Genomic DNA, 19,802 nt, shown 5'->3' with positions numbered 1-19,802 from the left:
TGGGGAGGGACAGAGGGAGAGAGAGAGGGGGAGAGAGAGAGAATCCCCAAGCAGACTCCCTGCTGAGCACAAAGCCCAATACAGGGCTGGATCACACAACCCTGAGATCATGACCTGAGCTAAAATTAAGAGTCAGATGCTTAACTGGCTGGGTGACCCAAGTGCTCCAGGCGGCTGACTTTTTAATGGTGTTTCACTATAACAAAATACCAGACTGGGTGGTCTTACCAACAGACATTTATTTCTCACAGTTCTGGAGGCTGGAAATTCAAGATCAGGCTGCCAGCAGATTCAGATTTTGGTAAGGGTCTGCTTCCTCCCTTGCAGACCGTTGTCTTCTCCCTGTGTCCTCATGTGACAGAGAGAGAGAAAACTCTGTGCCTCTTCCTCTTCTCCTAAGGGCACTAACGCCATCACGGGCCCCAGCCACACGACCTCATCTAACCCTAATTACTTGTGAAAAGCCCACCTCCTAATACCATCCCATCGAAGGGGAAGGACTTCAACACATGAATTTTGGGGGACACAGTCATTCAGTTTCTAATGATCATAAAATGTTTTGGAAGCATAAATTGGTATAATTCTTGGCAGAATATATTTGTGCCTTTGACTCAGTGATTTTTTTTTTTTTTTTTTTTTTTACTGCTAGGAATTTGTTTGAAGGCAATAGGCCATGTATGCAAAAACGGGTGTGCAGGGACGCTAGTCACTCTGCTGCTGGTAAGGGCAAAGCCACATGCCAAGCTCCCTGGCTTCAGGCCTTTCTTTCTTTCTTTCTTTTTTTTTTTTTTTTTGGTGGGTGGGGGGCCTTTATCTTTTCAATGAAAATTTCAAACATACAAAAAACCAGAGAGGATACTCTAGTAGATTAGATACATAGATAATGCAGTCAGCTCGGTCCCATCTGAACCTGTTTCCGTGTTTGCTTCATATTTTTGAAATGATTAGATAAATAAAACATATAAAAGGGGAGTATCCCTTTGTGTACTGCTCTTTGGATCTCATCTTCCTCATTCCTCCCTAAAGGCAGCCACTACCCTGAATTTACTGGTTATCACACCGAGCATGTGTATGCGTACTTTACTGGCAACTAAACGTATTTGTAAGCAATAGTATATGGTTTTATTTTACACGGTCTTTAACTTTACATAAAGACTGTCACACTGTAGAGATACTTGCTTTTATTTCCTGCTCACTATTATTTTGGGGATTTATCTATGTTGGTACATGTAGTACATGTAATATATATTTTTTAAAGTAGGCTCCACACCCAGCGTGGACCCCCAATACAGGGCTCGAACTCACGACCCTGAGATCAAGACCAGAGGTGAGATCAAGAGTCAGTGGCTTAAGTTACTGAGCCACCCAGGCGTTCTGATAATTTTTTAACTGCTGTTTGGCATCTCATTGAATTAATGTACACAATTTATTTATTCATGCTGTTGAAGTATATTTAGGTTGTTTACACATTTTTGTGACCACGTTCACTGAGGCAAGGAAGCCTTCTGTGCAAGTTGTTTTGTGCACGTGGATGAAAGATTCTCCAGGAGATATGTCTAGGACTATAATTGCTGGGTCATGGGGAAGAATATCTTTAAATATAATAGCTATTTCCACATTTTGCTCCAAAGTGATATACCATTTGTTCTAACCACAGCAAATGGGAGTTCCAGTAGCCCCACATCCTTGCCAATCTGATGGGTAGATAACTAACTGTGGTATTATTTTGGATTTTCCTGATGACCAGTGGGGTTGAATGGTTTTTCATATGTTTACTAGCCAAATGGGTTTCTTCCTTTTCTGTGAATTGTTTTTCTGTATTACTTACTGAGTGCCCTTGGGTTGTTTGTCCTTTTTTTTTTTTTTTAACTTTAATAGACTTGAGATATAATTGATATATAAAATTATATTAGTTCCAGGGCACCTGGGTGGTTCAGTGGGTTAAAGCCTCTGCCCTTGGCTCGGGTCATGGTTTCAGGGTCCTGGGATCAAGCCCCACATGGGGCTCTCTGCTCAGTGGGGAGCCTGCTTCCTCCTCTCTCTCTGCCTGCCTCTCTGCCTACTTGTGATGTCTGTCTGTCAAATAAATAAATACAATCTTTAAAAAATTATTTAAAATCATGTTAGTTCCAGGCACACAGTGTAATGACTTGATACTTGTATATGTTGTGAAATGATCACCACAGTAAGTCTAGTTAACATCCAACACCATCCATAGTTATAATTTTTTTTTCTGGTGATGAGAACTTGGAAGATCTACCCTCTCACCAACTTTCAGATATCCAGTATAGTATTCTTTTTTTTTTTTTTTTAAGATCTTATTTATTTATTTGACAGAGAGAGAGATCACAGTAGGCAGAGAGGCAGGCAGAGAGAGAAGGGGAAGCAGGCTCTCCGCTGAGCAGAGAACCCGATATGGGGCTCGATCCCAGGAGCCTGAGATCATGACCTGAGCCGAAGGCAGAGGCTTAACCCACTGAGCCACCCAGGTGCCCCAGTATAGTATTCTTAACTAATATCACCATGTTGTACATGATATCCTGTGAGGGATTGATTTTATAACTGGAAGTTTGTATCTTTTGACCCCTTTCACCCATTTTACCCACCCTGCCTCTTGCCCCTGGCTACCATCAATCTGTTCTCTGTATCTATGAGCTTACTTTTTTTTTTTTAAATTTTATTTTTTTATGGGGGCACCTGGGTGGCTCAGTGGGTTAAAGCCTCTGCCTTCAGCTCAGGTCATGATCTCAGGCTCCTGGGATCGAGCCCCACATTGGCCTCTCTGCCCGGCAGGGAGCCTGCTTCCTTCTCTCTTCTCTGCCTGCCTCTCTGCCTACTTGTGATCTCTCTCTGTCAAATAAATAAATAAAATCTTTAAAAAAAAAAAGCTTAAATAAATAAATAAATAAATAAAATCTAAAAAAAAAAAAGATTTTATTTATTTATTTGAGAGAGAGGGAGAGACAGAGTGCACTCATGTGAGCATGAGTTGTGGTAGGGGCAGAGGGAGAGGGAGACAATCTCCAGCAGAGCCTGAGAGAGGCCTGATCCCACAGTTCTAAGTTCATGAGTTCATGAAATCGAGAATTGGATATCTAAAGGACTGAGCCACTCAGGCGCCTCTTTTCTTTCTTTCTTTTTTTTAAAATAGCAATCTCTCTCTTTGTTTTATGGCATTTTTTACTTTTGTTTCCTTTCAATTTTTAAAGTTTATTTATTTATTTTTAGTAATCTCTATACCCAACATGGGATCTGAACTCACGACTTTAGGATCAAGAATTGCATAAAAATCTCATACTCCACCAAGTAGCTAGGCACCCCTGGAATTCCTTCTCCTCCAAGTCAGAATTCGTTCTTAAGTGCCTTACAGTATTTGTTTTATTGGTAGAGTCATTTTAAAGATTACATTTTATAATTACATAGGAACAGAATAGGTTTTGAAAATTCATCTTATTTTAGCAAGCTGCTGAATTCTTGGAATTTTTCAATGCAGGCAGTCACATCTTCAAATAATAACTATTTTTGCTTTTTCCCTTCAAAATCACGTATAGCCTTGTGCTCTTTTATTGTACCAGCCTGAATGTCTGATCCAATGTTGACTAGCAGGGATGATACATGGCATCTTTGTCTGCCAGTTGTTAAAGGAAAAGTGGCTTATAATTTATCATAATTGTGAAGTTTCCTCTCTTTCCTAGGTCAAGAACATCCCCTTCTTTTAGCAGATTACTAAGTTTGTTTTTTTTTTTTTTTTTAAAGTTTGTTATTTTAGAGAGAGAGAGAACGGGTGAGAGGGGCAGAAAAAGAGAGAGAGAGAGAGAGAGAGAGAGAATATCGAGCTGACTCCACACTGAACATGGATCCCAATGCTGGGCTTGATCTCGTGACCCTGAGATCATGACTTGAGCTGAAACCAAGAGTTGGAGGCTTACTGGACTGCGCAACTCAGGCGCCCTTTACTAAGATATTTTCAGTTGCATGTTTTCCATAAGTGAATGTTTACTTTTACCTGAAGCTTTTTCACTTTGCCTTATAATTCAGTAATTAAAAAAATACATTTGAAGCTTATATTATGAAGTGCCCATGAATCTATAATTATTTCTTCCTGGTGTGCTCAACTTATTACCAACTTTTTATCCTCTTTATGTGTAAAATTTTTATCTTAGATCTATTTTGTCTGATGCTAGTATAGCCAGTTTTCTCTTGGTTGCTCTTGACTTTTGCTTTTTTTCCTTGCAATCTCTGTGTTTTTTATGTTTTAGGTCTTTCTCTTGAACGTTGCTGGATTGTGTGCCATTTCTCTTTGGATTGTCTCATTCTATTATGTTTCTTAGCCCAGCTCTCATTTTTTCATCTCCTTGTCTCTTTGGAGAATTTCCTTGGTTCTGTTTTCCAGCAGTTTTTTTTCTTCAGAAATGTCTGCTGTTTGTATTTGGATTTTTTCAATGAATTTATTATGTATTCTCCTTTCTTAAAGTTCTTTTTCAAGTCTTCCTGTTCTCTTCTCATCACGTCTTATTCCTCTATGTTTTCAATTTCTGATCTTTCACTTACCATATTTTTAAACACTTGGATTTTTTTCCATTTCTACCTGATGATTTTATTATCTGAAGTTCTTGGGGGGAACTCTAATCCTGCTTTGGGTTGTGACTGACTATTCTTGCACATGGTGGATTGTTTTCTCAAATGTTTTAACATTTGTGATTTTGAATTGCTGCTTGAGAGAGCTTTATCTCTGGATATCATATGGGACAGGGGAAGAAAGTTTATCTTTTTAGATAGATTTCAATTATTTGTTTCTACTAGGGGCCCCAGGTACTAACCTAAGACTAACCTCTGTGTCCTCTTCTCAACTTGGCAGTTCCTGGACCATGTGTCAATGTCCATTTGAACCTGAAAACTGCCTGAGTGTGGACCCGTGGCTACAAATTCTAGAGAAAGGCTTCATTTTCCCATCAACAAAACTGATGGAGATAGACAAGCTCCTTTTCTTCTATGTTGGTGGCTGGAATTTTTCCTAGCCCACCTTTTGGAAGGTTTCCCTTCACAAATCAACCTTATGTAAGGTCTTGTCCAGCTCTCTGCCTGGGTCAGGCCCAGGCCTTGTTTCATATTCTTGCAGAGCTCAGCCTCAAGCCGAAAAGGTACCCAACTCACTAAACCTGTAGGCTGGCGTCACTTCCTGCTCTGGGAATCCTTGATCCTTGGAGATATCCATTATTTTCCTCCCATGTCAACTGTGCGTTTAAAAAATATTTGTAATACTTAACATGGCATTTAAAGATATTTCATAGTGGGCAGATTTTCAGGTTATTTGGTTAAAAAAAAAAAGCAAGCTAGAAGTGGAACTCTTTCAGTACCTTTTCTACTCTATCCTATGAATTATTACCTCTACTACCATTTTCTTCCTCAGGAACATTCAACCTCCTCTTCTGGGTGGTAGAAGGAGTGGTAGAGCATGAGGCATGTGTGTGGGGAGTGGGGAGGTTGGGGACAGAATGGTCTCCCAGAGTCTTAGGGCAAGTGGGAATCATACGTGAGAAGCAGTGAGGTGGGCTTCCTTATCTACATGTGTCTGTGTTTGCCCATGATGGTGCCTGGAATCCCATAGTGAGTCACCTTCCTCCTGTTTTTATCAGCTACCTGTTTTAGCAGGGATAGGTTTAGCAGATGATGTGGAGAATTTGGCTCTTAGAAATGGGAGGAAGGATTGAGGTATGTGTGTGTGGTGTGTATATGGTACATACATGCATGTGTGATGTGTGTGGTGTGTGTGGTGTGTGTATTGCATGTATGTGGTATATGTGTATATGTACACATGGTGGTGTGTGGTATTATGTGGGTATTTGTATGGTGTGGGTAGTATATGTGGGGTGTGTGTGGTATGTGGGGTGTGTGTGGTGGATGCGGGTGTGGTATGTATGTAGCATGTGTGGGGTATGTGTATGTGTGGTATATGTGGGATGTGTGCGTATGGTAATGTATGTGGTGTGTGTGGTCTGTATGGTGTAGTATGTGTATGCTGTATATGTGCTGTGTGTGTGATATGTGCATGTGTTGTGTATGTGTGGTATATGTGTGTGTGTGTGGTGTTATATGGTTTGTAGTATGTGTATGTTTGTGTGTGATATGATGTGTATGGTGTGTGTATAGTGTGCATGTGTATGGTGTGTGTCTGTTATGCATATGTGGTGTGTATATGTGTTGTGTGTTGCTGTGTATATGCATGTGCTATACATATGTATATGGTGTACATGCATGGTGTGTATGTATGTGGTATGAGTGTATATATGTAGCGTGTATGATGTATATGTGCATATGCTGTGTGCTTGTCTGGTGTGTGTATGTGTGCATATGTGATATGTGCATATGTGGTGTGTGTGTTTGTATGTGCATGTGGGATATATCTGTATATTGTGTGTGTGTGGTATGTGTGCATATGGTGTGTGTGTATGTTGTATGTGCATATGGTATGCGTGCATGTGTAGTATATGTGGTGTATGTGTGGTATGTGTTAGGTATGTGTATGTGCATGTGGAATGTGTGTTGTGTCAGGTGTGTGATGTGTGTCTATGGTGCATTTATGTGCATGTGGTAGTGTGTGTGGTATGGATAGTATATGTGGTGTGTATGTGATGTGTGGGTATGTGTGTGGTATATGTGTTGTGTGTGTTGTGTAGGTGGTGTGCATGTGTGGTGTGTGTATGTGCTATGTGTGTATGTGGTATATATATTGTGTGTATGTGCATGTGGGGTGTGTGTTGTGTGGGATACATGTGTGTATGCTGTGTATGTGCACATGGGGTATGTGTTGTGTGTTGAGTGTGTGTGTGTGTATGTGTGTGTGTGGTGTATGAGGTCAGGGACATGTCAGTCCCAGCAGTGGGAGGAAGAGTCTCTGGGGGGAGGACAAGAATGAAAGGGCCCCGGCCATCATTTTACAAAGGCCTCCTTTTACAAAGGAGCAGGCCCTTCATCTAACTAGTCTGTGAATGCTAGCCCCGACTCAAGGGCCTGTTTTTGTCCAGGCCAGGACTACATCATTCATACCTTAACGTGGACAGGAAGCATCCGTTCTCTTCTTTCTCCAAACACAGTGGCTGATTTGGCTCAGGTCGAGGTGTTTTTCCAAACTTCCCCGGCGTCTGTCCTTGGCCACCGGATCCAGAGGCTGTGTTCATCAGGTCTGGACTCTTCCCTGGCCTGGACCAGCCTGCTGGGGGACAGCCAGCATTCCCGGTCATCACGTCTGTGTGGAGCCCTCCGTGCAGGGAGGACCAGGGTTGGGGCGAGGGGGGCGTGGGGATCGCAAAGCAGCTCATTATGGCAGCTGTCCGAGGTCTCCCACCAAACTCCTCAAAGCCTTATCGGCTTGGAGGTATTTCTAATACCATTTCCGCTCATTGTTCCCTTGTGGTAATTAACAGGAGGCCAATCCCCTGCTGGGGCAGCTCTCTGCTATTGTGGTGGGAAGGGAGGGGGGTGGGTGGACGTCACAACTTGGCCTTTATCTCCCCCTGGCTGTGGGAGTGCAGCCCCTGGGTCACTTAGCAGCAAGACAGCCCAGAGCTGCAGCAGTCCCTTCAGCCTTGGCTGCCCGGGAGTATGGCCTAGGCGGGCAGCACCTGTTGTGTGACGCTGAGCTTCCCAACGGACCTGGGGATAACTGCACCCCTGCTTGCAGGAAAAGGTCTGATCTTTGGGGGGCAGGGCTGGATCAGTTCAGGGAGGAAGATCAGGACTGGTCCCAGCCCCTAGGAGAGGGGAGGTCCTCTGTTCCGGGGCTAGAAGGGCTTACTGGGAGGGTGACTCAAAGCCAGGGACCATCCAATGGCCTGCTCTCCATTGTCGCTAGGGAGTCCTGTGGCCGCCTCTGTTCACGTCTGACTTTACTGCATGTAACATACGACGAGGCAAGCCTGGAGTGAGTTTTGCGCTTACTTCTGGCTGTGTTCTGGGAGCAGCTTGATGTACCTGAGTGTTGGGAGCTTGTAGAGGGTCACCTGCTCTGAGACCAAGATGTGGCTCTAGCAGACGTCGAAGTGTCCCTCCTGCATATGCATGACAGATTGGACTTGTCTCTCCTGGGTTGGATGAGGCACTGGGCAGGAAAGGTGTCACCCCCAGCAAATCTCTGGTGATAGATTCTGTATCTATTTAATAATGTTTTCAAGAGGAGAGGGGCTGTGAGGGTTTGGGGTGCGCTCTGTGGCCAGAGTCAATGGTCTCTCTCTCTGCGGGGAGGCACACTATGGGGGGCCTTGCCCGGATCTGGGGCTATTGGACTGCTGTCCATTCATCAGCTCATTGCCTGAATAGCTCCTGGGGGCTGGCACCCTGCCAGGTGCTCAGGGCATCATGCTGGAGATGGACCAGCAAATGTGGTTGTCAAGCATTCTCGACATCTGGGGCCTGTGGTAGGAACAGAAGCATTTAATAGTTCTTCCTCCCCAGGATGCTTTTGGGTGTGGAAGGATGGAGAGGCAGGGGGGATTAGGTGTGTGTTAGCTGCCGGCTGGTGCAGAAGTGCGGGGTAACGAGAGGCCAGGCAGTCCTGGGGGCATATGGACCAGAGGCAGAGCTTTCGTCCTCTGCCTGGGCTCGGGACGGCTGTTTGGAGAAGGGCACCTGGGGTCTGGCTCACAGTGATTGCTACTCTTGGGCCTGGGCTTGGCTGGGAGCTTTTTTAGGGGGGACCAGTGCTCCATGTTCAAGGCAAACAGGGACCAGTGAAGATCAATCTTTTCTCTTGCTTAAAAAAAAAATGTTTTTCCCACTTCGCACATGGACTGTAGTGCATACCAGTGGCTATCTGTGAGGCCAGTGATCAGTGATGATTTCTCCTGCCTCTCTGCAGATGATTCCTGCCAGACTTGCGAGAGTGCTGCTGGCTCTGGCCCTCACCTTGCCAGGTAGGTCTCAAACTGCTTCCATTCTTTACTCCTGTCTCAGTGTCATTTGGAAAAACTCTCTTTGAGGAATCAGCAGGTGTGTCTGGAGCTCACCTGTGTGCCCAGGCCCGTGTTAGGCATGTGTTGGGCCTGCCAGAGTCACTGGTTCATTCCTCTGGCGAAGCTTCTTCAGAGCCCTGAGCCGCTTACCTGTATTCCTCAAGGAGCAGGTGGCTGCAAGTGTCAGTCTGATTGGACAGTTAAGAAGCACAAGGGCCACACAGGACAGTCCTCTGCAGTGGGGTTGCAGGATGGGGAAGAAGGAACTCAAGAATTGGGTAGAGACTGCAGAGGTCATCTAGTTGAACCTCTCAGAGTACAGACAAAGGGACTGATGGTCAGAGAGGAAAAATAAATGCTCCAAAGTCACATAAAGCAGAGATCAGAGGTCGGTTCTCCTAGGTCCCAGGAGACCTCTTTCATTGGATTACACTGTCTTTCTTCCCTTGCTGAGATACTGAGTCTGGGAATGGCAAGAGGGACCATTTTCTGACCTTGACTTGTCCTCACTTAGATCACTCAGGCCAGCAGCATTCAGCCTGCTGCTCACAGTGTAGTCTGGGGGAGAAATGGACATTTTTCGTACCCTCTACAGCTTCCTTCTAGGTGGGTCCTGTGCCAGTGGACCCAGGCAACTAGAAATTTCCTACTGCCCCATCTGACCACACAGACACACAGACACACAGACACACACACACACACACACACACACACACTGGAAAGGTGGCAGGAGGGTCTCCTGGGAGTTAGCATATGATCCTAGAGGAGCTAAGTCTTCATAGATTCTGTGTGTTGGACACACAGGCTAATTTGTTTCAATGTACACTGTTCAAAATATACCAGTAGATTAATGCATAAAGGTGCTCATTACAATCTACTTATATGTTAAAAATTAAAAAATGCTAAGAACCTAATAGTAGGGGCTTATACTCTATACATTCAGATGCAAAATATAGTCACTATAAATCATGTTTTGCAAGTATACACAATGGTATGGTAAATTCTTTATAATACCTGAAGAAATAGACATGTTATAAACAGTTTGTATAGGATGATCACAAATTCGTAAAAAAATCTCTAATTGTATAAATGTTGTGAAATACAACTGAAAGATAAAACTAAAACCTTGACTCTAATTACTGTTGAATGTTGGTTACAGGTGATTTTACCCTGTTTGTATTTTTCTTCTGTATTCTCCAAATTTTCTCTGATAAGCAGGCATTACATTTTAAATCAGTGAGGAAACATCATTCAAACAAACAGATATCCTGAAAATCTGTTCCTCGAGCATTGCTGTGAGTCCTGGGTCATTCTTGAGGGCCAAACGCAACAACCTGAGTCTTGTTTAGGAAGGAATGTGCTTCCCTAATTTTTATCAGGCACAGCTTCATTTCCACGAGGCTGAAGTGCTTTGGGCTGATGGTCCCAGCTTGCTCACCTGCGATCTCTCCCTCCAGGGACACTTTGCACGAAAGGGACTGTCGGCAGGTCCCCGCTGGCCCGATGCAGCCTCTTTGGAGACGACTTCATCAGCACCTTTGATGAGAGCATGTACAGTTTTGCAGGAGATTGTAGTTACCTCCTGGCTGGAGATTGCCAGAAACACTCCTTCTCGCTTATCGGTGAGTCTGGGGCACTGAAGGGAGGGGTTCAGTTCAGATGCTAGTTAAGCTCAACCTCAGTGCGGGGTGGGGGATTGCGGGGATAGTCTTATGTAGGTGCCTGAGTTTTGCAGATTCCTGCCGAAGCGTGGATGACAATGGCCTTTCCATGACCAAGATCTTCCCTTAGCTATGTCTCTCTCTCTCTCTCGGGAGTCTGGTGGGGTGGAGAGAGTCTTCCTGCTTTTCCAGTGGTTTCCTGCATTGCTCTGGGTCCAGGCAGCACTCTGGGAGCTCCAAAACATCAGAAGTGAGCCAGGAGATGCTCTGTAATACCCAGTGCTCCTGGCATACAGAAGGGGCCGTTGCTATGTTCACAGAGGAATTCAGGGTACCTGGCTGATGTTGAGCCCCTCACATGCTCCTGGAGGAGTGCTGGTACTTGGCCCCTGTTAGGTCTGCACCCCACAGCGGCTCTGAGATGTGCATCCGGGTGCAGCCACCCCTGTTTCACACATGAAGAGCCGAGCCCAGGGAGGTGGTATGATCCTGCCAAGGGTTGATGGTTAACAAAAGGTCGAGCTGCATTTGGATCCTGGCTTTGTCAGGATGCAGAAGGTTCCTCAGCACTAGAGAGGGAGCTCTCTGGGCTAGGGGTTGGGGGAGGTGGGGGGAGTGGGGCTGGAGGCAGTGATGGGAGCTTGTGGTTTGGCGACCCTAAGAATGAATCAGGTGTGTGCGATGGGTGAGCGAGAACGCTATAAAACTCTATAAAACTCTATAAAACGCTATAAAACAGGGACGGGGTCCGCAGCCTTGAGGAGATGGCATGGCAATGGACAGACCCACACTGTTAAAGCACAGATTTCATGACATTTGGTAAAGATAGTTAGGAAGGCTTTATTCAAGAGGGACCACTGCCATGGGTTGGGGAGGGGGTTGCAGTAGGGGAGAGACGTGGGGCTTCACACCAAGTATCATAAGGCCAAGTGGGGATTCACAGCCAAAGAGCTGGGTGGGGATGAGGGGATGGAAAATTACCACGGGGAGCACATCAGGGATAACATCTGGCTAAGCTCACTCGACAGGGTTCTTGCTGAAGGCAGGCTGGGTGATAAGACATTGAGGGAGGGGTGTGAGGAGCAGGTCAGATATTGAGGATGGGGGATTTTCGATTAACTGACCCCACAAGATTCTTGCCGAACTGAACTAATCAGACCAAGGACAGAGCCTGAGGTAGGGGCTTACTTGAGAGAAGCCTGATTCAGGTTTGGTCAAGGAGAGATTTGGTCAACACCCAGACCCTTCCCGAGATGCAGGCCCTGGGGCCCTTGGGGCAGTTGCTCCACCAGTCTTCCAGGCTGGATGCAGCCCTTGGTGCTCAGTGCAGGGCAAGATGGTCTGGGAGCTGCGTGGGCTGACAGCCGTCCTAACTGGGAGGCTCCTGCCACCTTCCTGCCCACCCTGCCTCTTCTGGAAAGCCTGTCTCAGTGCGACTTCAGTGGGCTGAGTTTCTCTGGGCCACCACCTTCCCTTCTCCTCTGTGAGCCCCCCCTCCCTAAGGGCAAGGACCGTGTCTCTCTCATCTTTGTCCCCTGGTGTGCGGCTCACTGGGGTCTCTGGCAACACTGAAGGTGGGGGTGGGGTGCGGATTCACACAGCACAGTGCTCTGTTGTACCAAAGAGCTGATTTTGTGAAAAGCATGGCCTGTGAGGAGACTTGGGGGAGAGGTTCCAGTTGGGCAGAGAGGACCAAGAGGACGGGCAGGGGGCTGCATGCAGTGGGGACAGCCTGGGCACAGGGAAGAGGCTGAAAGGCATGTATGTTCCCTCAGTGCTGCCTAGTGGTTAGGTCAATGTGGCCGGCACAGTTGTTCTCAAACAACCTACCTCAGGATCGCTGGGAAGGCTGCTTAGAAACAGGTTGCTGGGTTCCATCGTCAGTGTTTCTGGATCTGTGCCTCTGGAGGGGGCCCTGCAAGGCTCATTTCCCAAGTTCCCAGGTGCTGCTGCGGCTGCTGGTTTGGGGATCAAACTTTGAGAAGCATGGGACTGGGGAGTCGTGGGCGGTGAGGCTGGTCATGGGGTGAGGCTGACATCCTGAGTGGGGGGAGTTTGTGTCCTGATTCAGCAGCACTGAGGAGCTAGTGTAGACGGATTGTGCAGCTGGAAGGATGAAGAGGGAATTGCTACTTAGCCAAAACAGTCCAGGAAGGGAAAAAGGAGGGAGTAGGGGGGTCTTGGCCTCAATAAAAAGGCAGGGGTTGACAAGGACCACAGACATCCCCAGCCACCTGGCAAATGGAGGAAGCCATTCTGAACATTGAACTTGGGGACCCCTCTTGCTCCAGAAGCAGCAGCTGCGGAGAGACTTGGGAGAGTAGTTGCAGAGAAAAAGTACCCCTGACCTTCCTTCCCCCGGAGGCTGAAGGCTGAGGACCTCCTCCCTCAGGCAGCCCCAATGTTTATTTTAAGTGGATTTCTCTACCTGAAAAAGCACAGTGCATTGACGGCAACATGGAAGGACCTTGGGGGCGTCCTGCTAAATGAAGTAAGTCCGACAAATACCGGATGATCTCACTTCCATGTGGAGTCTAAAAACGAAAAGAAAAAAAAAGCCAAAAACAAACCCAAACTCTTAGAAAAGAGATCAGATGTGCGGTATCAGAGGCAGGTGGTAGGGAGAGGGGGTATTGGAGGCAGGTGGTCACAAAGTACAAACTTCCATGTGTACGACAGAGAAGTCCTAAAGATGGGCTGTACGACTCGGTGACTCTAGCTAACACTGCTATATGGTATGCTTGACAGTTGCTAAGAGAGCAGGGTTAAGGGTTAAGGGTTCTCATCACAAGGCAAAACCCATTTCTCTCTTTTTTGTCTTGCTTCTCAATGAAAAAACCCATAGTGGCCTCTTGTATTTCCATAAGAAACCTAAAAGTTACCAGAGAGAATATCCAAGATTTTTTTTTAAATCCAACTTTTTATTTTAAGCTAATTATTGATTCACATGCAGTTGTAAAAAAAAAAAAAAAGAATAAATACTAATCTGTGTACCCCTTTACCCAGTTTCCCTCTATTAGTAACATTGTACAAAACTATCCACAACTATCCCAATTATGAAATTGACATTGAAACCATCCACTGATCTTTCTATGTGTACTCAGTTGTATGCATCTTAAAAAATCATAGTGGGGTTCTATATAGACCTCCTGCCCAAGAACCCCTCCCTAAGATGACCCTGGGGTGTCAGTCGGAATGGATATTTAGGAGTGATGGGAGAAAGATTCTGAAGGAAGAAAGAGTGACACGCTTTCTGCCATGTGGCCTTGGGCTTCAGGGGATGTTCCAGGTTGGGGGACCCTACAGAGACCCAGGGATTATTGTCTTGACTCCCGGCTGTGGACTCCTTACCCTGGAGATGGATTTGAAACATGTGTAAAGAAATCTTGGGGCCAAGCACAGAGTGCATCTTCTGGGCTCAGGGAGGCCAGCATCATGTTGAACAAGTCCCCGTCCCCCCTGACACCCCACTCCAGACCCCTCCCCGCTCAGGGCTGGCCTCGGAGGCAGGCAGGGGACTCAGACTGTCACGTGTTGCCTCCTCCAGGAAGCCCCCAACCACACTGGCAATATCCAGCCCTGGGCTCATCCACTTGCGGGGCTGGTTGTTTTCCATCTCCCAGCATGATGTGGCTCTGCCCCCAGCATGAAAGGGAAGTGTAGAAAGAGCCACAATTGTGGTTAGAAAGCGGCGTGCTTGTCTGGGCGCCCCCCTGTTCACGGTGTGTTCTTAGGGAAGTGCCTGGTGCCCCCGCTGCCCCTTCCTCATCTTTAAGATGGGTACACCATGAGGATTGAGGGAGAGAAATCATTGACCGGTGTGCAGGATTACCCCCATCTTCATGGTTGAAAGCAGCCCCTTAACACAGGGTATCTACTTGTTGGGCACGAACGTGGTGGGGCCATGGGCTGCGGGGCCCTGGGGGCCATCTCTGTCAAGGTCAGGGGAACATTAGTCCCTCCTCCCCAGCCTATCGCTTGGGTTTGTGCCCAAGGGCTGGCCTTTCTGCCCATCCTTTTCAGGCTTTCAAGGGCCAAGGAGAAAGTGCAGGGCTGTGTTAGGCCTCTCTATTTCAAAGCATTTCAGTGGGACCCCCCCCCCCCCCCACTGTACCCTCCACTGGGTTCTTGTTCTTATAACAACTTGTCAGGGAGCAGTTTTCTGACAGGTAATTGGCCTAAAGCAGCAAACTGGTTCATCACACTTTTTGTTTTGTTTTTTTTTTTTAAGATTTTATGTATTTCTTTATTTGAGAGAGTGTCCTTGCATGAGTAGGGGGAGGGGCAGACACCCCGCTGAGTGCTGCTTCCTCGGGAGCCCAGACATGGGGTCAGGCATGCTTGGACATGGCAGTTCCAGTTTCCACGTGCATGCCCGTATCCCCTCCCACACACCTCTGCCCCATTGTTCTCCAATGACATCCTGTTTCCTTGCTTCCAAACCACAAATTCCCATTCCTCTCGAGTGCCTGTGGACCTTGTTCATATCCTGGGTAAAGTGTTTATGTCTGAGCGTGAAGGACCACCTGGTGCAAAGGGCGGGGGACCCTGTCCTCAATCCTGGCTCTTGGTCAGGCCGGTCCAGCAGGCTGGAGCTATGGGGCTCCTGGCCCACTGGCACAGGGACGAGGGAGCGAGGCCCCTGGAGTCCAGGAGACCCCTGCTCAGAGAGACTGCTCTTCCTCCGGCCGGCTGAGGGATCCGGTTCCCATGCCTGCCCAGAGAGAGCCGTAGACTGACAACCCACCCTGTACGGAGTCATTTAACCCCGGGTGAGCCTTAGTTTCCATATCAGTAAATGGCGCTATTAGACTGGACCCCCATTTCTCAGGGTTTGGAAGACGATCACCTACATGAGAATCACAGGAGTGGAGGTGGGTGTCTGTTAGAAATGCATACTAGTGAGTTTCACATTCTAAGGTCCAGGAAAGCACCCCGATCTGACGGATTCCAGCTGCCAGCTTGCTCCCCAGCAGACTTCCCGCTCCAACATGGGGTGGGAGGCCCTTGTTCCCTCACAGAGCCGCCTCGGTCACGGAGTTCAAGAGGCCAGGTGAGAGACAGAGCCATGGGGGAGGACGTCCCTGGTTTGCTCTGGCCCCTTGCGGGGAAGGCCCAGCCCATCTTCTCCCCGTGGCCATAGGAAGTTGGCCCCGCTGTGCGTCTGTGGAGTGTGGGAGTCCCCCCTGGGCTCACTGGCAATTTTTAACGGCTCATCTTCCTCATAGCTGCGCATTGGGATTCTCTCCTGAGTTCTGCAGGGAGGGAAGGAAGCAGGTAAAGATAGGGCTAATTGGGAGTTATGTGAATCCAGAGTGCTGAGTGGTTATGTGAATCCAGAGTGCCGAGTGCCGAGATGTCCCGTTAGGCAGCTTTGTGTTTGGAAAGGCGATTTAGCCTTGGAGTCAGAAAACCTGTGGATGGGCTCTGCCTAACGTTAACAGCATAAACCAGTGATTCTCAACCTGGGTGATTGTCTCCCAGGGGACATTTGGCAGTATCTGGAGACATTTTGGATTGTCACAACTTGGGGATGGATACTACTGGCATCGAGGGGGTGGGGGGTCAGGGGTCCTGCTAACTACCCTAGGATACGCTAGAAGGCCCCCACGACAAAGAAGTGTCTGGGGACAGCTGAGTGGTTCAGTGGGTTAAGCGTCTGCCTTTGGCTCAGGTCATGATCCCAGGGTTCTGGGATCGAGCCCCACATGGGGCTTCCCACGCAGCGGGGAGTCTATTTCTCCCTCTCCTTTTACCCCTCTTTGCATTGCTCATGCTCAGTCTCTCTCTCCTCCTCAAATAAATAAAAAGATCTTAAAAAAAAAAAAAAAAAAAAAGGAAGGGCTTGATCCCAAATGTCAGTATTGCTGGTGTGGACAAACCATGTTGTAAACTCAGGCATCGTCTTCTCTACCTATGAAGTGGAGTCAGTCTAGATCAGTGTTTTTCAAACCAAGTCATAACGTATGGATTTAAAAGTAATGGGTGTAACCAGCATTTAAAGAAATTATATGGAAGAGAACAGAAAACTTTAGAAGGTGTCAGAGTGCATGGCACATGGGAAAGGTAAATGACAGGAAGTGTGTGAGTGTGTGTATATAGCCTCATGAAGTCAACTGTGTTTTTACTCTGCTTTTGGGCAAAAACATCTTAAAGCCACCTGTTTAGACCATCCCCAAGATGGTGTTTTTCTTTCTCTCTCTCTCTTTCCCTTTTTAAGATTTTTATTCTTAAGTAAACTCTACACCCAACATGGGGCTTGAACCCACAACTTTGAGATCAAGAGTCATGACCGAGCCAGCCAGGTGCCCCCATAGCGTGTTTTTCTGTACTGAAGTCTTCAGGACACACTTTCAAAAATCTCCTTGCTGCCCCCCACCCCTGCTTTGGGTGTGGAGTGATCTGCTCCTCAGATGTTCAGTGTCAGAAATCCCACAGACTCCTCGAAATTCAGCCTCACTGAGTGTCCCAATCCCCGCTCTCCCTGGGTCCCCGGACAAGTGAAGACCTGGGCAGCCAGCTCCACCTCCCCTGACAGGGCACTCAATGCCTCACCACGTCTCCGCTCAGCAGGTGTTCCCTGCCTTCCCAATGCCTACCAGCCCTCCAGCAACACGCTCCCTGGCAGCCTTGTTCTCAGGAGCCCTTTTGAATCCCCATGAGAGGGCGGGAGATTCTACAGGGAGAGGCACTCAGGGATTCCTGTCCTTTCCAGGAACGAGATGCCTTTGGCTCAGGGGCAACATGCTGGTTGAATTACTCAGTGAGGCAGAGGCAAGACCACCCATCTATCTGCTCTGTGACACTGGGCATGATGGCAAGGAAAGTCGCACTGATGGGGAGACAGTTTCTGTGGTCATACAGGACCCAGAGCCCCCGACTTCTTGGGGTCATCATCCACCCTTTCCCACAGGCATGTGGTGAATGGAGTTGTGACTGGGTGGGCTAACTCCAGAACAGGCCCAGGAAGGGAGCTGCAAAGGCCCAGGGGCACAGAAGGCTCTGGGGAGGGATTGCCAACGGGAGGTGGTCACCAGGCTGTTCCATTTGCTTGTTTTTTCAAGATTTTACTGCAGAAATGTCCAACTATTCAGAAATGTTAAAAGAATAAGACAGCAAGGGGCACCTGGGTGGCTCAGTCGTTATGTGTCTCACTTCCACTGGGGTCATGATCCCCAGGTCCTGGGATCAAGCTCTGTACTGGGCTCCCTGCTCAGCGGAGAGCCTGCCTCTCACTCTCCCACTCCCCCTGCTTGTGTTGCTGGTCTTGCTGTCTCTCTTTCTGTCAAATAAATAAATAATCTTAAAAAAAGAAAATAACACTCATATACCCAGCACTCAGATTCTATCATTAACATTTAACTCTTATTTGTCCAATCACCTATCTCTGCGGTTGTGTTTATTTTTCTTTGCCTAATTTCTTGCTGTCAGAAGGTTTGCTTAACTATTTATAAAGATTTGCTTGCTGCAATACTGTTCTAAGTGAAAATGCAGAGCAGACAATCTCCTCAGGCAAACAGGACAAAAACCCCTTTAATGTGGCTAGCATCTCATTTTCCTCCTGACTGTGTCGGTCTGGAGCTCTGCAGACTGTGGTTTGTGGGCTGCGGCTGGTCTGGGGGCTTTTCCTGGGGGCCCCTGAGCTGCTAAGAATGGATCATCTAGGAATCTAGTCTTAGAATGGGCCAGTTATTTCCCTGTGACCCCCTCACTGAAATCTCACCGGAAGCGACTGTATTTTCTGGTTGGTGCGTGTGGGTGTGTGTGCGCACATGCGCCACAGCTCATCGCTGTCCTCCAGCGGCTCCATCCAGTTCAGGCCTCAGCTGGGAACTCCTCCTCTCTGAGGTCAGTGGCCCAAACCATGGCAGCAGTACCTCATGCTAGCAAACCTTCACGTCTCCTGCACTTAGTTCCACAGACATTCTTTTTTTTTTTTTTTTTAAGGTTTTATTAATTTATTTGAGAGAGAGAGCAAGAGCAGGAGCAGGTGAGGGAGGTAGTGTAGAGGGAGAAGCAGACTCCCTGCTGAGCAAAGGCCCTACACGGGACTTGATCCCAAAATGCTGGGATCATGACTAGAGCTGAAGGCAGCTGCTTAACCAACTGAGCCACCCAGGCACCTCAGTTCCACACACATTCCTGCCTCTTCTTTTGCTGAGCGGCTGGAGGCCGCACTCTTCTAGGAGAGGGACTGTTTCCTCATTTCCAAGGTTAACTTCTTCGCCTGGGTCCTTTGCCCTATTTCTGCAGGTTCCCTCAGACACTGAACCCCATCTTCGACCCCCTTTTCTCCAGCATCTTCCATCTCTATGTGCACTGCTGCCCTTTCTCATTCCTATTTTCAGCAACTTCCCAGTCTCCAAGGCTGGAGACTCAGCCTCCACGTTGTCCCTTCTGGCTCCTTCACCTCCGTGGCCAGTTGGTAATCTTCGAAGACCGCCAGTTCTCAGGGCCTCGTGGTGGGATTAGTCTCCATGGTGCTGGGGTCACTGGGGCTCCTGCTTGTTCTCCTGCTCTCAGGTCACTGCCCCTACCCTGTCCTCTGGGTTGACCCCTCACAACGGAACCCTTGTCTCATGTGTTCGCCTAGTCACACATCTCTCGTGGCAGTATAGATCATTTATCGCCTCCTTCCTGAGATTCCCACGAGGAGTGAGGCACTTTGCCAGCAGGAGTTCTAAATGTCTCCCAGAGCATCACATTCAATAAACTTAGACAGAACTCATGAATCTCTCTCTCTTTTTTTTTAAGATTATTTATTTATTTGTCAGAGACAGGGAGATCCCAAGCAGGGGGAGCAGCAGAGGGAGAGAGAGAAGCAGACTCCCTGCTGAGCAGGGAGCCTGATGCAGAACTCAATCCCAGGACCCTGGGATCATGAGTTGAGCCAAAGGCAGACAAGAGGCAGCCGAAAGCAAGAGGCAGGGCTGGATGAGAGCTCCATGTTCCGACTCCCACTGAGCTGCCCCAGTGTCCCATGAGTTTCCATTTAAAACAAAGAGCCCAGGGATTCTGATTTGGGTTGTCCTAAGAGAACAATTTATATAACTCTATCCTAGGGTATCTCTTACAGATAACTCACAATGTGGCTTTTATTTGCCTCCTTACAGTATAGTCAATTACTTCCTGCTTCTTTTACTTAGATGATAAGCTCCCAGGGACACCTGGTTGGCTCAGTTGGCTAAGTGTC

At 47.6% G+C, this 19,802-nt stretch overlaps 1 protein-coding gene and 1 long non-coding RNA gene across 2 annotated transcripts in view; one reads left to right on the top strand and one right to left on the bottom strand.

Moving 5' to 3' along the window:
* Positions 1–219: 219 nt before the first annotated feature.
* LOC131838429 (uncharacterized) lies at positions 220–7,460 on the bottom strand. The gene is made up of 2 exons (XR_009356596.1): positions 7,048–7,460; positions 220–342 (listed from the first exon to the last, which is right to left on the bottom strand). It is a non-coding gene; the product is annotated as an uncharacterized LOC131838429 (long non-coding RNA).
* A 61-nt stretch (positions 7,461–7,521) lies between these two features.
* VWF (von Willebrand factor) overlaps positions 7,522–19,802 on the top strand; it is a 135,764-nt gene continuing 123,483 nt past the window's right edge. The window contains exons 1-3 of the mRNA XM_059184573.1: positions 7,522–7,687; positions 8,855–8,909; positions 10,406–10,570. Of these exons, the coding sequence (XP_059040556.1) occupies positions 8,855–8,909; positions 10,406–10,570 (220 nt within the window). The 5' untranslated portion in view covers positions 7,522–7,687. The remainder of the gene's footprint in view (positions 7,688–8,854; positions 8,910–10,405; positions 10,571–19,802) is intronic.

Source organism: Mustela lutreola, chromosome 8, assembly GCF_030435805.1.
Source record: "Mustela lutreola isolate mMusLut2 chromosome 8, mMusLut2.pri, whole genome shotgun sequence".
NCBI classification, from domain to species: Eukaryota; Metazoa; Chordata; class Mammalia; order Carnivora; family Mustelidae; genus Mustela; species Mustela lutreola.
Note: the sequence above shows the minus strand (reverse complement) of the source record. Positions and strands in the feature narration are given on the sequence as shown.